Genomic DNA, 17,380 nt, shown 5'->3' with positions numbered 1-17,380 from the left:
TCTTTGTCACGTGTTGCTGGCATCAAATTCTAAAGTTAATGATTATTTGCAAAAGAAAAAATGTTTATCAGTTTGAACATCAAATATGTTGTCTTTGTAGCATATTCAACTGAATATGGGTTGAAAATGATTTGCAAATCATTGTATTCCGTTTATATTTACATCTAACACAATTTCCCAACTCATATGGAAACGGGGTTTGTATTATAATCTGTACATTTAATCATGCATTGTACAGTCGTCGTCAAACATTTGGTGCTGCGGTTCCTTCAGGCCAAAATGTCATGCACCATAACGGACCTAAACACATCTTCAAAATAGTAAGCGCCTTGCAGAAGAGGCTGAAGATGTTGCATTCTAGAGAACTGGGAAATATGACAATCCCAGAATTCAAAGAGATGAAGAAAAGGCTATATACGGTGTATTTTTATTTATTGCATAAAATATTTGTTTTGGAAAAAACTCAAATTATTTAATCACAAACAAAACATATAGTAGTGTAAGCACCAGGCATTATATAATTTACAGCAGTCTTTAATGATGCCTACTCTGTTACTCTTTACTGTATTTAACTCGGGGGTCAGCAATGCGGCTCTTTAGCGTTTTCAAAAATGTATGAAAATGGAAAAAAGATGGGGGTAAAAGTATATTATTTTTATTCGGTTTCTGTAGGATGACAAACATGACGCAAACCTTCCTAATTCTTATCAAGCCCACTGTTTAATATGTTTGTGTTTATGCTTCACTGATGAGCGTATTTGGCGAGCGCCGTTTTGTCCTACTAATTTCAGCGACCCTTGAACTCACCATTATGTGGACTCTGACTTGTGTTTGTTTACATGTACAACTTTCTCCGACGTGTTTTATGCCACAGCCTTCTTTGTCTCATTGTGTCCACCAAACGTTTTATACTGTGCGTGAAAGCACAAAGGTGAGCTTTGTTGATCTTATTGACTTGTTGGAGTGCTAATCAGGCATATTTGGTTGACTGCAAGCTAATCGATGCTAACATGCTATTTAGGCTAGCTGTATAATAATAATAATAATAATAATAACTGGGATTTATATAGCGCTTTTCTAAGTACCCAAAGTCGCTTTATATGTAGAACCCATCAATTATTCACACCTGGTGGTGGTAAGCTACTTTCATAGCCACAGCTGCCCTGGGGTAGACTGATGTATGTACATATTGCATCATTGTGCCTCGTTTGTCGGTATATTTGAGTTAATTTAATTTCCCTTACTTATGTCCTCTGTGTATTTAATTTATGTTTACATGATCTCTATGTAATATTGGCTGCCATGTTGTTCCAGACCACAGCAAACGTTACCCAGCTTGCAAAGATTGTAATAAATCCATTAGAAGAAGACAGCCTGCCGTTTCCTTTAACTTGGACACACACATCTATACCTTTTGGCCATTCTAAGACAGTAGTTTCCAGAAGTTATCTCATCCTGTGAGAAGTTTTACTAATGTTTTCCAATGTTGTGAAAACAAGTGGAATACATATTACATTTCAACATTTCTGTCAACGAATATTTGCGTCAGCCTGCGACACATACTCATTTTGATAGTAGGCTAATATATGTGTCGCCATCATAATATCACTTATATAAGTCTTTTAATTTTTTGCGGCTCCAGACCAATTACTTTTTTGTATTTGTGGTCCCAATATGGCTCTTTCAACATTTTGGGTTGCCGACCCCTGATTAGACTGAACAGTCTCTCTAATCCTCAATTCATGAATAAAAGTTTCTGTACCGCAAATGTATGTCCACAGTGTAAAATCACTGGTCACTACCATGCTTCTCTGATGTGCCTTGTGGAGAATGCATATATGTTTAAGAGTTATTTCTGTATTCATAGTCATGTTTGAATCATCTAGTGTTTTTCCATTTGTACTCTTTCTATTTTGTATCTTATGTCCGCAAGTAAACTATGTGTGTTACCTTGAAGGCTTGCACTGTAGGAGATGGAATACTCCCTTTTGTATTATCTGTAGTAGAACAATGAGGCTGTGTTCCTTTCCGGACAGGTGGGGGTTTTCTTCATGTGCAAGAAGTTGGCTCTTCCCTTTGAGTGTTGGATCGATACGAGAAGCCGATATGAATGTATTGGTTTTGCTGATCTCCTGAAGCTTCAGTAAAACTTGATAATATTCCTATTCTGTCTTGATGGTCCTTCTTACTCTGCATATATGTCATCTGAAAGAACTTGAAAATGACCAGTGACTTTACTTCCCTGGGAGGGAAGTCTGGTCAGATGCAACAACCTCCGGGTTGGCTACGGAACAAATGAGGGGCCACGTCCCCCGTCCGGAATATAAATACCTGGAATCGTGTGAAATGCGGTTGAGTTGGAATAACAGCTAGTGTTGCATATTTAACCAACCAGTGTGCTGAAGGACTGAGGTCTATTATTGGGAACAAGGTGGAAGTAGTTTAAAGGCAAGGACGGTGGTTTTCATTATATGCTTACAAGGTTAGAGCAACGTGACACACTAAACACTGACATTGGTAGAACACACACACCTTGCAGTATTATCTTCCCTAAGAACTAAGTATAATTCCTCTAATCCTTCATTGTTTGGATGGCAGCATCAACTTTTATAACTTGGATCTACTTTTTAGCAGTGTTGTCAAAAGTGCGGTCTGGGGGCCATTTTCGGTTAGTTTTTTGTTCCTTGTCAATGAGGTACATTAGAAATAGCGCTACCAAGTTACCAACCATTTGTTCTGTCACCTTTCGCATACAGTATATTGATATGTTTGGTTTTAGCACTTTTATAGACAAAATGTATCAAAGTGCATGTGGCTAAAAAGAGTCATAACAAATGCAATAGCTACAATACAACAACTTTAAGCTTTAACCCAGGGGTCGGCAAAACAAAATGTTGACAGAGTCATGTTGGACCAAAAAATAAATAAAAAAATCTGTCTGGAGCCACAAAAAATGAAAAGACATAAATAAGTGTTATAATGAAGACAACACATGACGTAAGTGTCTATATTAGTCTATTATCAAAATGACTTTAAAAGTCTTATAAAAATGTTATAATGAAGGCAACACATGACGTAAGTGTCTTTATTAGCTATATTAGCCTACAATCAAAATGACTTTAAAAGTCTTATATAAGTGTTATAATGAAGGCAACACATGATGAAAGTGTCTATGTTAGTTATATTAGACTACTATCAAAATTACTTTAAAAGTCTTTCTAAAAGTGTTACAATAAAGTCAACACATGACGTAAGTGTCTATATTAGCTATATTAGCCTACTATCAAAATGACTTTAAAAGTCTTATAAAAATGTTATAATGAAGGCAGCACATGACGTAAGTGTCTATATTAGCTATATTAGCCTACTATCAAAATGACTTTAAAAGTCTTATATAAGTGTTATAATGAAGGCAACACATGATGAAAGTGTCTGTTAGTTATATTAGACAACTATCAAAATTACTTTAAAAGTATTTCTAAAAGTGTTATAATAAAGTCAACACATGACGTAAGTGTCTATATTAGCTATATTAGCCTACTATCAAAATGACTTTAAAAGTCTTATGTAAGTGTTATAATGAAGGCAACACATGATGTAAGTGTCTATATTAACTATATTAGACTACTATCAAAATAACTTTAAAAGTGCTATAAAAGTGTTGTAATGAAGACAACACATGATGTAAGTGTCTATATTAGCTATATTAGCCTACTATCAAAATGACTTTAAAAGTCTTATATAAGTGTTATAATGAAGACAACACATGATGTGTCTATATTAGATATCATAGCCTACTATCAAAATTACTTTAAAAGTCTTATAAAAGTGTTATAATGAAGACAACACATGATGTAAGCGTCTATATTAGCTATATTAGCCTACTATCAAAATGACTTTAAAAGTCTTATATAAGTGTTATAATGAAGGCAACACATGATGTAAGTTTCTATATTAACTATATTAGACTACTATCAAAATGACTTTAAAAGTGTTATAAAAGTGTTGTAATGAAGACAACACATGATGTAAGTGTCTATATTAGCTATATTAGCCTACTATCAAAATGACTTCAAAAGTCTTATATAAGTGTTATAATGAAGACAACACATGATGTGTCTATATTAGCTATCATAGCCTACTATCAAAATTACTTTAAAAGTCTTATAAAAGTGTTATAATGAAGACAACACATGATGTAAGTGTCTATATTAGCGATAATAGCCTACTATCAAAATTACTTTAAAAGTCTTATATATGTGTTATAATAAAGGCAACACATGATGTAAGTGTCTATATTAGCTATAATAGCCTACTATCAAAATTACTTTAAAAGTCTTATATAAGTGTTATTATGAAGACAACACATGATGTAAGCGTCTATATTAGCTATAATAGCCTACTATCAAAATTACTTTAAAAGTCTTATATAAGTGTTATTATGAAGACAACACATGATGTAAGCGTCTATATTAGCTATATTAGCCTACTATCAAAATGACTTTAAAAATCTTATATATGTGTTATAATAAAGGCAACACATGATGTAAGTTTTTAAAGAGGTTCTGCAGCCTCCGTAGCAGAACCTCCAGGTTCTGTAACAGCTTCTTCCCTCAGGCCATAAGACTCTTGAACGCATCAAAATAATTCCCTCAATTCCCCCCAAAAACGTATTAAGTCGCTGGAATATAAAGACAATATAACATACATCTCTAAACGTGGATGCATATGCAAAAGTGCAATATATTTATCTGTACAGTAATCTATTTATTTATATCTGCACCTTATTGCTCTTTCATCCTGCACTACAACCAGCTAATGTAACAAAATGTTGTTCTTATCTGTACTGCAAAATTCAAATTTCAATGAATGACAATAAAAGGAAGTCTTAGTCTAAGTCTTTAGTATAGCTTAGTTGTTTCCATCCCCTGAAAAGGAGTCAACACCATCCATCCATCCATTTTCTACCGCTTATTCCCTTCGGGGTCGCGGGGGGCGCTGGAGCCTATCTCAGCTACAATCGGACGGAAGGAGTCAACACATTATCGTGTTATTAGTTGACAACACAACAGTATAGACCAGGGGTCCCCAAACTTTTTGACTCGGGGGCCGCATTGGATTTAAAAAATGTGGCCGGGGGCTGTATATATATATATATATATATATTCCAAGCCCGATGATTTCACGTTATCGATGGGAAAATGCATTTTTAGACAATATGATTTGCCTGAGCGGCTTGGAGACACCGAGCGGTAGAAAATGGATTAGAAAGGACAGATTTTAAAGAATGATAATTAAAAAAAAAAAATTTAATCTTAATTTATTTATTTTTTTACTTGGGACATCCCGCGGGCCGGATTTTGGACGGATTTTTGATAGTAGGCTAATACAGCTAATATAGACATTTACATCATGTGTTGCCTTCATTTCCACACTTATATAAGACTTTTAAAGTAATTCTGATAGTAGGCTGACATAGACACTTACGTCATGTGTTGCCTTTATTATAACACTTTTATAAGACTTTTAAAGTAATTTTGATAGTAGGCTAATATAGACACTTACGTCATGTGTTGCCTTCATTATAACACTTACATAAGACTTTTAAAGTCATTTTGATAGTAGGCTAATATTGCTCATATGGACACTTACATCATGTGTTGCCTTTATTATGACACTTTTATAAGACTTTTAAAGTCATTTTGATAGTAGGCTAATATAGACAATTACATCATGTGTTGTCTTCATTATAACACTTACATAAGACTTTTAAAGTCATTTTGATAGTAGGCTAATATAGCTAATATAGACACTTACGTCATGTGTTGCCTTTATTATAACACTTTTATAAGACTTTTAAAGTCATTTTGATAGTAGGCTAATATAGACAATTACATCATGTGTTGCCTTCATTATAACACGTAAGACTTTTAAAGTCATTTTGATAGTAGGCTAATATAGCTAATATAGACACTTACATCACGTGTTGCCTTTATTATAACACTTTTATAAGACTTTTAAAGTCATTTTGATAATAGGCTAATATAGACAATGACATCATGTCTTGCCTTCATTATAACACTTACATAAGACTTTTAAAGTCATTTTGATAGTAGGCTAATATAACTAATACGGACACTTAATGTCTAGTCTACATTCAAGCATGGTCGAATCATGGCTGCACAAGTGCTATTGGCGCCGGTGGAGCTACGGTGCATCGAGGCGGGACAGGAACAACAACACGGCTCTAAGATGACCTCCTGTCGTCATCTCAGCCTAATGAAGTCCAAACACATGATGTAAACAAATGAGGGCGAGTCGTTTGAGTTAGGTGACCCGAGACCGGACTTAGGAGCGAGGCTTGGAATCCACCCAGGGTCACGTCGGGTCACCAGGAACAATAAGATTAGCGGACAGTCACGCAGGAGGAAGTGAAAATCCCACTGATGTATTTGCAGAAGCGACTCCCAGGCCAAATGTATGGCGGTGGGAATATTGCGACATCGTAATGGATCTCATCAGTTTGTGTGAAAGTTGTCCATGACGTGTTATTATTGTGTGGGTATGATTTCCCTCAGCATTTTGTACAAGGACTGTTTTTCTCTCTCCCTCAACAGTTCAGCCGTCGGGGTGGGTTTCTATGGAAACAGCGAGACCAACGATGGCGTGTACCAGTTGACCTACTCGCTCTACAACGCCAATCGCACGTTGGGCCGCATCGACAGCCTGGTAAGACAAGCTGCCGATTATCTTCTGTTCCATATTTGTAATATGGAATTGTATGTTCCTATTAGGATTAATTGCTTGATTTGATTAAATAACAATGACGCACTGATTACATCAGAACGTCATTAAGTCCAGCATGGTTCTTATTAAGACTACAGAAGGTACTCATTGAAATATTTATCATTTTTTAAATTGATTTAACCCCAGATAATTATTGTAGTACATCAAAAGACTTTGACCACTTAAAAACATTTTTTTCAGTTTTTTCTAAAAAAAAGAAATGCTTAGTTAAAATATATTTGCATATACATATATATACAGTATATATATATACACATATATATATATATATGTGTGTGTGTGTATGAATGTATGTACGAACCCCAAAACCAGTGAAGTTGGCACGTTGTGTAAATGGTAAATAAAGCAAAATACAATGATTTGCAAATCCATTTCAACTTATATCCAATCAAATAGACTGCAAAGACAAGATATTTAACGTTCGAACTGGAAAACTTTGTTATTTTTTGCAAATATTAGCTCATTTGGAGTTTGATGCCTGCAACATGTTTCAAAAAAGCTGGCACAAGTGGCAAAAAAGACTGAGGAAGTTGAGGAATGCTCATCAAACACTTATTTGGAATATCCCACAGGTGAACAGGCTAAATGGGAACAGGTGGGTGCCATGATTGGGTATAAAAGCAGCTTTCGTGAAATGCTCAGTCATTCACAAACAAGGACGGGGCGAGGGTCGCCACTTTGTGAACAAATGGCGTGAGTAAATTGTCGAACAGTTTAAGAACAACATTTCTCAACGAGCTATTGCAAGGAATTCAGGGATATCGCCATCTACGGTCCGTAATACCATCGAAAGTTTCAGAGAATCTGGAGAAATCACTGCACGTAACATTGAATGCCCGTGACCTTGGATCTCTCAGGCGGTACTGCATCAAAAAACCGACATCAGTGTGTAAAGGATATCACCACATGGGCTCAGGAACACTTCATAAAACCACTGTCAGTAACCACAGTCCGTCGCTACATCTGTAAGTGCAAGTTAAAACTCTACTGGGGCGGCATGGCGTAGTGGGTAGAGCAACCGTGCCAGAAACCTGAGGGTTGCAGGTTCGCTCCCCGCCTCTTACCATCCAAAAATCGCTGCCGTTGTGTCCTTGGGCGGGACACTTCACCCTTTGCCCCCGGTGCCACTCACACCGGTGAACTGAATGATGAATGATAAATGATAGGTGGTGGTCCGAGGGGTCGTTGGCGCAAATTGCTGCCACGCTTCCGTCAGTCTACCCCAGGGCAGCTGTGGCTATGAAAGTAGCTTACCACCACCAGGTGTGAATGATTGATGGGTTCTACATGTAAAGCGACTTTGGGTACTTAGAAAAGCGCTATATAAATCCCAGTTATTATTATTATTATTACTATGCAAAGCGAAAGCCATTCATCAACAACACCCAGAAACGCCGCCGGCTTCAACTTTGCACCTATAACAATCCAGATGGTTCTTTTCCTCTTTGGTCCGGAGGACACAACGTCCACAGTTTCCAAAAACAATTTGAAATGTGGACTCGTCGGACCACAGAACATTTTTCCACTTTGTATCAGTCCATCTTGGATGAGCTCAGGCCCAGCGAAGCCGGCGACGTTTCTGGGTGTTGTTGATAAATGGCTTTTGCTTTGCATAGTAGAGTTTTAACTTGCACTTACAGATGTAGCGACAAACTGTAGTTACTGACAGTGGTTTTCTGAAGTTCTCCTGAGCCCATGTGGTGATATCCTTTACACACTGATGTCGCTTTTTGGTGCAGTACCGCCTGAGGGATCGAAAGTCTGTAACATCATTGCTTATGTGCTGTGATTTCTCCAGATTCTCTGAAACTTTTGATGATATTACGGACCGTAGATGGTGAAATCCCTAAATTCCTTGCAATAGCTGGTTGAGAAATGTTGTTCTTAAACTGTTCGACAATTTGCTCACGCATTTGTTCACAAAGTGGCGACCCTCGCCCTGTCCTTGTTTGTGAATGACTGAGCATTTCATGGAAGCTGCTTTTATACCTGTGGAGGTCTTGCTTCTCCGGTTACCGACATGACAGATACAAAGATTTATTTTTCAATAAATGTCTTTGGTCTTGCTTTTCAGCCATCGGGTTGTGTCAGCCTTCCCCTTCTCGCTCGAGCACATGTATGGTTTCTCTCCAGAGTGTCGTATGTCTTGTTCTGACTCTCGTTCGTGTTCGTGCTTCACCAACCGCCATCAACAACAACTCTCCCTTCTCCTTCCCGACTGCTGCCTTTAACAGAGCGACAGGTGATCAGACAAACACTCACAGCTGTGTCATCTACGCCAATGTTTTTCAACCACTGTGCCGCGTGTGCCGTGAGATACAGTCTGGTGTGCCGTGGGAGATTATCTAATTTCACCGATTTGGGGTAAAAAATATTTTTTGCAAACCAGTAATTATAGTCTGCAAATGATGTGTTGTTGTTGAGTGTTGGTCCTGTCTTGAGCTTTTTTTTGATTGATTGAAACTTGTATTAGTAGATTGCACAGTGAAGTACATATTCCGTACAATTGACCACTAAATGGTATCACCCCAATAAGTTTTCAACTTTAAGTCGGGGTCCACTTAAATTGATTCATGATACAGATATATACTATTTTCATAATACAGTCATCACACAAGATAATCATCACAGTATATACATTGAATTATTTATTATTTACATTATTTACAATCTGGGGTGTGGGATATGGAGGAGGGGGGTGGGGGTAAGTTTGGTTGGTATCAACACTTCAGTCATCAACAATTGCATCATCAGAGAAATTGACATTGGAACAGTGTAGGTCTGACTTGGTACATATGTACAGCAAGTATTGGACAGAGAGAGAGAGATCAGAAATTATAAGAAAAAGTGACTACATTTGATTATTTGATCATCGTCGACTTCAGGAGGAGCAGCACCGACCCTGCCCCCCTCTACATCAACGGCGAGCATGTAGAGAGGGTCCACACCTTCAGGTACCTTGGAGTCCACATCTCTAATGACTTCTCCTGGACAGTCAACACCCCATCAATCATCAAGAAGGCTCAGCAGCGGCTACACTTCCTTAGAGTCCTCGGGAAGTACAACCTGAAGCCTGACCTGCTGCTGACCTTCTACCGCTCGTCCATCGAGAGCCTGCTGACCTACTGTATTACGGTATGGTACGGCAGCTGCACTGCAGCAGACAGGGAGAGGCTGCAAAGAGTGGTCAAGACGGCTCAGAAGATCATCGGCCGCCCTCTCCCCTCTCTGACGGACATCTACACCTCCCGCTGCCTCAACAGAGCCAGTGCCATCATCAAGGACAGCACCCACCCTGGCTCTGACCTGTTCCACCTGCTGCCCTCTGGGAAGCGCTACAGGTGCATTAAAACCAAAACAAACAGGCTAAAGAACAGCTTCTTCCCCAGGGCCATAACCATCCTGAACGGACTGCCCCATTGTCTCTCATAACTGCCTTCTCTTCGGTGCAATAACCCATTCCACCAACCACCCTGTTTTTGTTTTTGTTTTTTTCATGTATATATTCATTTCACACCATATTCATTGCACTTCTACATTTTTTATATTTTTATATATTTGCACATTGTTTTTCTAGCATGCACACATCGCACTGTATGGAATGGCCTCAATCTCGTTACCTTGCGTAATGACAATAAAGCTGATTCTGATTCTGATTCTGATTCTGATTGTTTACATTTGATTATTTACAATCCGAAGAGGTATGATGTGGAAGGGAGGGTGTTAGTTTAGGGTTGTAGTTGCCTGGAGGTGTTCTTTTAGTGCGGTTTTGAAGGAGGATAGAGATGCCCTTTGTTTTACACCTGTTGGGAGTGCATTCCACATTGATGTGGCATAGAAGGAGAATGAGTTAAGACCTTTGCTAGATCGGAATCTGGGTTTAACGTGGTTAGTGGAGTAACCGTGTAATACTCTTCCACATCAGTAGGTGGCAGCAGGTAGCTAATTGCTTTGTAGATGTTGGAAACAGCGGGAGGCAGCGTGGAGGTAAAAGGGTGTCTAATGCTTAAACCAAAAATAAACAAAAGGTGAGTGCCCCTAAGAAAAGGCATTGAAGCTTAGGGAAGGCTATGCAGAACGAAACTAAAACTGAACTGGCTACAAAGTAAACAAAAACAGAATGCTGGACAACAGCAAAGACTTACTGTGGAGCAAAGAGGCGTCCACAATGTAACATCCGAACATGACATGACAATCGACAAAGTCCCCACGAAGAAGGATAAAAACAAAGTAGATGCGGGAAATATCGCTCCAAAAGAAGACCTGAAACTGCTCCAGGAAAATACCAAAAAAAGAGAAAAAGCCACCAAAATTGGAGCGCAATACAAGAACTAAAACACTACACACAGGAAAACAGCAAAAAACTCAAAATAAGTCACGGCGTGATGTGACAGGTGGTGACAGTACACCTACTTTGAGACAAGAGCTATATTGATGCATGGTTGGTTATGGTTTAAATTCATATCCAACAATTGTGACAACGACTTTTTACTGTCAACTGAGTTTCGTTGTTTAATGATTTCTGCTGGTGGTGTGCCTCCGGATTTTGTCAACACAAAAAATGTGCCTTGGCTCAAAAAAGGTTGAAAATCACTGATCTACGCACCTGTCACTGATCTCGAAGCCGGTCCTGGCACACCCCGCTTCGCTGCAGCACCATTCCCCCCCCCCGCAATACCCAATCATGGCACCCACCTGTTCCCAAGTAGCCTGTCCACCAGTGGGATGTTCCGAATAAGTGTTCGATGAGCATTCTTCAACTTTCTCATTCTTTTTTGCCACTTGTGCCAGCTTTTTCGAAGCATGCTGCAGTCATCAAATTCCAAATAAGCTAATATTTGCAAAAAAAACCCACCTTTTCCAGTTCGAACATTAAATATCTTGTCTTTGCAGCCTATTCAATTGAATATATGTTGAAAATGATTTGCAAATCTTTGTATTCTGTTTTTGTTTACCATTTACACAACGTGCCAACTTCACTGGTTTTGGGTTTTTGTGCATCTGTCAGTTTTCTAACGATGGTGCAGCACAATAATATCATGTCAGCCTGCCCGCATAGACTGCTTCACAGATGCGGCACACCACGGCTCCCCCGCAGGAGGTCTCCATCCGCTTTTTACTAATAGGGATCTTCTCTGTTTACACCCCCTCTTGACCTGCATTCATTGAAGTTATTTGGGAAGCTCAATGGGGGAGGGGGGGGGGGGGGGGGGTGTAGGGGGAGAGCAAGGGAGTGGGAACAAGGAGTGATGCTGAGGAAGAGGAGGATTTAGTGCATTAATGGATGCTAAGCCTCTCCCGGGTGCTGGCTGTGTGTGTGTGTGTGTGTGTGTGTGTGTGTGTGTGTGTGTGTGTGTGTGTGTGTGTGTGTGTGTGTGTCCTTGTCAGCATTGTGCACGCTCTTAGGTACACCTACGGTTGTGTTACCCACCCATTAGAAGACATGATCTGCAGAAGAATGCCCTTAAGTAACTGTTATTTTAGTTTTTTAGTCCTGTCTTTAAGGGTTTCTTGTATATTTAGAGTGCATATTTGAGATTTTACTCTCAGGACCCTTTTCAACAACTTCGAAACTCTTTAGTTTGAGTTTCCTATTTTTTTGTGCATTTTCCAGCTGATTATTGTTTATGACCTTGCAAGAAACTTATTGATCGTTAAGGAGTTGTTTTGTCAATATATGATAAGTACATGGTCGGGTTGTCCCGATACCAAAATGTATTTAGATTACTTTTCGGTACTGTTCTAAATAAAGGGAACCACAAAAAATGTCATTATTGGCTTTATTTTAACAAAAATCTTATGGCACATTAAACATACAAACCCCGTTTCCATATGAGTTGGGAAATTGTGTTAGATGTAAATATAAACGGAATACAATGATTGGCAAATCATTTTCAACCCATATTCAGTTGAATATTCTACAAAGACAACATATTTGATGTTCAAACTGATATACTTTTTTTTTTTTTTGCAAATAGTCATTAACTTTAGAATTTGATGCCAGCAACACGTGACAAAGAAGTTGGGAAAGGTGGCAATAAATACTGATAAAGTTGAGGAATGCTCATCAAACACTTATTTGGAACATCCCACAGGTGAACAGGCAAATTGGGAACAGGTGGGTACCATGATTGGGTATTGTTGCGTTGTGGACCAGTTGTTCCTCCCAGGGAATTCAAGTCACAAGTCGCTCCCAAGCTCTTTACGACACTTAAAGCTGAGTTGAAAAACCACCAGAGACAGAATAGGTATTTTGTAATATATTTGCAAAGCTTTGCAGATATACATTCAGACCAGTCCAGCATAGAACATTCAAAATGCGCCCCTAAGATCGTCTGTTCCCCCGAAACACCCTCTCCCCTCTTAAGTCCCTGGCAGTCCTGTGTCTCTAGCCAAAACAAATGTCCATTATCTCTCTCTAACATTCCTCATTCAAGGTTAAGCACACAGTTTTGCAGACAACCAAAAGACCACATTTGGAAGAAAAACACGAGCTGTTTTGTAATATGATTATGAAATAAAAAGAAGTAACACTTAAATTCGGATATATGTAAATATCTGCCTCCGACAGTATAAAAACAGCTTCCCAGAAAATGCTCAGTCTTTCACAAGAAAGGATGGGGCGAGGTACACCCCTTTGTCCACAACTGCGTGAGAAAATAGTCAAACAGTTTAAGAACAACGTTTCTCAAAGTGCCAGTGCAAGAAATTTAGGGATTTCAACATCTACGGTCCATAATATCATCAAAAGGTTCAAAGAATCTGGAGAAATCACTCCACGTAAGCGGCATGGCCGGAAACCAACATTGAATGACCGTGGCCTTCGATCCCTCAGACGGCACTGTATCAAAAACCGACATCAATCTCTAAAGGATATCACCACATGGGCTCAGGAACACTTCAGAAAACCACTGTCACTAAATACAGTTGGTTGCTACATCTGTAAGTGCAAGTTAAAGCTCTACTATGCAAAGCGAAAGCCATTTATCAACAACACCCAGAAACTCCGCCGGCTTCTCTGGGCCCGAGATCATCTAAGATGGACTCATGCAAAGTGGAAAAGTGTTCTGTGGTCTGACGAGTCCACATTTCAAATTGTTTTTGGAAATATTTGACATCGTGTCATCCGGACCAAAGGGGAAGCGAACCATCCAGACTGTTATCGACGCAAAGTTCAAAAGCCAGCATCTGTGATGGTATGGGGGTGCATTAGAGCCCAAGGCATGGATAACTTACACATCTGTGAAGGCACCATTAACGCTGAAAGGTACATACAGGTTTCGGAACAACATATGCTGCCATCTAAGCGCCGTCTTTTTCATGGACGCCCCTGCTTATTTCATTAAGACAATGCCAAGCCACATTCAGCACGTGTTACAACAACGTGGCTTCGTAAAAAAAGAGTGCAGGTACTTTCCTGGTCCGCCTGCAGTCCAGACCTGTCTCCCATCGAAAATGTGTGGCGCATTATGAAGCGTAAAATACGACAGCTGAGACCCTGGACTGTTGAACGACTGAAGCTCTACATAAAACAAGAATGGGATAGAATTCCACTTTCAAAGCTTCAACAATTAGTTTCCTCAGTTCCCAATCGTTTATTGAGTGTTGTTAAAAGAAAAGGTGATGTAACAGTGGTGAACATGCCCTTTCCTTACTTTGGCACGTGTTGCAGCCATGAAATTCTAAGTTAATTATTATTTGCAAAAAAAAAAATAAAGTTTATGAGTTTGAACATCAAATATGTTGTCTTTGTAGTGCTTTTGTCAAGACTAGGACCATGGCTTGGTTTGTTCTCCCGAGGTGCAAGTGATTTGGACCAGATGAGGCGTGAAGGTGAATACATGATTTATTTAAACACTATAACTACAAACGAAAAGTGCACACAGTGGCGAAGAAACGACTTGGCTATGAAAACAAATACTTGCACAAAGGCAGAAACTATGAACAACAAAAAAACACTAACTGTGGCTTAATAAACAAAAACTTACTTGGCATGGAACCGGCATGAAAAAAGAGCAGCAAGGGTCTTAAGGTGTGTGGAGAGCATAATTGTGGGATGTCACCAGCACGACAAACTGAAAACAATGAACTTAAATACTACAGCCATGATGAACGAAAACAGGTGCGTGACTCAAAACGTGAAACAGGTGCGTGACGTGACAGGTGAAAACTAATGGTTGCTATGGTGACAAAACAAAAGTGCACAAAAAGTCCAAAAACAAAACCGAACATGACCAAAACAAAAACATGATCACACAGACATGACAGCTTTCAATTGAATATGGGTTGAAAATGATTTGCAAATCATTGTATTCCGTTTATATTTACATCTAACACAATTTCCCAACTCATATGGAAACGGGGTTTGTATTTTCACACCTAAATGGGAAGTCCAAGTATCCATGCACACTCTCAAATGCGACTATTGGTCATTCGCCATGTACCTCCCGTACACTAGGGGCGCTTATATCAATTTAGCGCTGATAACTGAATTAGTTTTCCGGTTTACCTATGACGTCACACATAGGATTTGCGGATCCTTACAACTTGTTTTAACTGATGTCCGCTGTAATAATGGCACATATTACAAATATTACGTCTTTAATGGCTATGCTGATGTTAAATAGCAGATAGCATCAAGAAATGATCTTGGATTGCGCTACGGACATGGCGCTAATACCAAGAATGTATCGGGTCAGATGCAAAGAAAGCCGGTGGAAGAGTTTTTTCAAAGGAATTTTCGGACAAAAATCATGGAAACAAAACTTTTGAACGTTTCAAAATTCATTCCAAAGGCTATGTGGATTGATTGAAGGAGTTTAAATCCGAAGGAAAAGACTGTTCGTACCTAGACTGATATCCAGAGAAAGGTTTCTATTGTTCAGGACTATCTTGCCCTTTGTGCGTAGACTTTATCAGTTTTCTTTTATGTACGCTTTATTATTCGCCTTTTAAATACCTGCTTCATTATCTTTCATCTCATCTGTATTATGTTTGAGAGTCCGAATTAAGCCTGCATTTTACATTTCCCTAGCTACCTTTCTAAATAAATCTCAGTTTCTTTCTTTCGGCCATCAATGCACTTCAAAATGTTTTGTTCTTTAAATTTGTGAAGCAAATTATTTGTTAAAATTGAATGGTATCTGCTTCCGGCTTGTATTCCGCGGGTTGAGACTGGTGCATGCGCGATACGAAGGGTCCTCGAGATTTGTTTTTTCAATCGCATAATCCAGGTGTGTTCGTCTGACTTTTTAAAAAACGAACACAATCGGGTTAAGGTGGTTCCATGGGTTGTAGGAGGCCTATTTAGAACCGAACTATTTGAGAAATCAAACTAATTTAGTGCATGGACACGTACTGACCGTCCCTTTAAATGAAAAATACCAGTAAAAAAAAAAAGATGGCCGTTCGCAAAGAAAAATATATAAATTGTATGTATTTATTTACAGACAAACATAGTTTTGTATTTCATTATTATTTATTTTGTTAATATCAGAGTCCGTTCTGCAAAAAGGTCATCCCTGGAAGCACACAGCTTATGGACAGGGACCCACAGTCAGTCCATCTTAGATGAACTTGGGCCCAGCGAAGCCAGCAGCGTTTCTGGGTGTTGTTGATCAATGGCTTTCGCTTTGCGTAGTAGAGTTTTAACTTGCACTTACAGATGTAGCGACGAACTGTAGTTACTGACGGTGGTTTTCTGAAGTGTTCCTGAGCCCATGTGGTGATATCCTTTACACACTGATGTCGCTTTTTGATGCAGTACCGCCTGAGGGACCGAAGGTCCGTAATATCATCGCTTACGTGTAGTGTATTCTCCAGATTCTCTGATCCTTTTGATGATATTACAGACCGTAGATGGTGGAATCCCTAAATTCCTTCCAATAGAAATGTTGTTCTTTAACTGTTCCACAATTTGCTAACTCATTTGTTCACAAAGTGGTGACCCTCGACCCATCCTTGTTTGTGAATGACTGAGCATTTTTTTTTGCAGCTTTTATACCCAATCATGGCACCCACCTGTTCCCAATGAGCCTGTTCACCACCTGTAGAATGTTCCAAATAAGTGTTTGCTGAGCATTCCTCAATATTCTCAGTCTTTTTTGCCACTTGTGCCAGCTTTTTTGACACATGTTGCAGGCATCAAATTCCAAATGAGTTAAAAAAAAGTTTTCCACTTCGAACGTTAAGTATCTTGTCTTTGCAGTCTATTCAATTTAATATAGGTTGAAAAGGATTCGCAAATAATTGTATTTTGTTTTTATTTACCATTTACACAACGTGCCAAATTCACTGGTTTTGGGGATTGTAGCTCCTTAACGTTAGCGCTTAAAATAACAATATCACTATTACTTGGTTAATAATCATGTCACGAAATGTAAATGGAGTATTGTTGCCGCTGTTTGGATGTTTTTTTATTGGGGTTTTTTGGTCGGAATTGTAAGTGGACTTTTATTTACCGTATTTTCCGAACCATAGGGCGTACCGGATGATAGGGCGCACTGCATTGCCAATGAATGGTCTATTTTTTAAATCTTTTTTTCATATATTAGGTGCACCGGATTATAGGGCG

At 38.9% G+C, this 17,380-nt stretch overlaps 1 protein-coding gene across 1 annotated transcript in view; it reads left to right on the top strand.

Annotated features, from left to right (window-relative positions):
* The window catches only part of LOC133615558 (protein tweety homolog 2-like), a 131,644-nt gene that overhangs the window by 25,595 nt on the left and 88,669 nt on the right, over positions 1-17,380 (top strand). Inside the window, exon 3 of the mRNA XM_061974236.2 lies at positions 6,618-6,729. Within this exon, the coding sequence (XP_061830220.1) occupies positions 6,618-6,729 (112 nt within the window). The remainder of the gene's footprint in view (positions 1-6,617; positions 6,730-17,380) is intronic.

The sequence above is a fragment of the Nerophis lumbriciformis genome, linkage group LG22 (genome assembly GCF_033978685.3).
Source record: "Nerophis lumbriciformis linkage group LG22, RoL_Nlum_v2.1, whole genome shotgun sequence".
In the NCBI taxonomy this organism is placed as follows: Eukaryota; Metazoa; Chordata; class Actinopteri; order Syngnathiformes; family Syngnathidae; genus Nerophis; species Nerophis lumbriciformis.
This window is presented reverse-complemented; position numbering and strand designations above follow the sequence as displayed.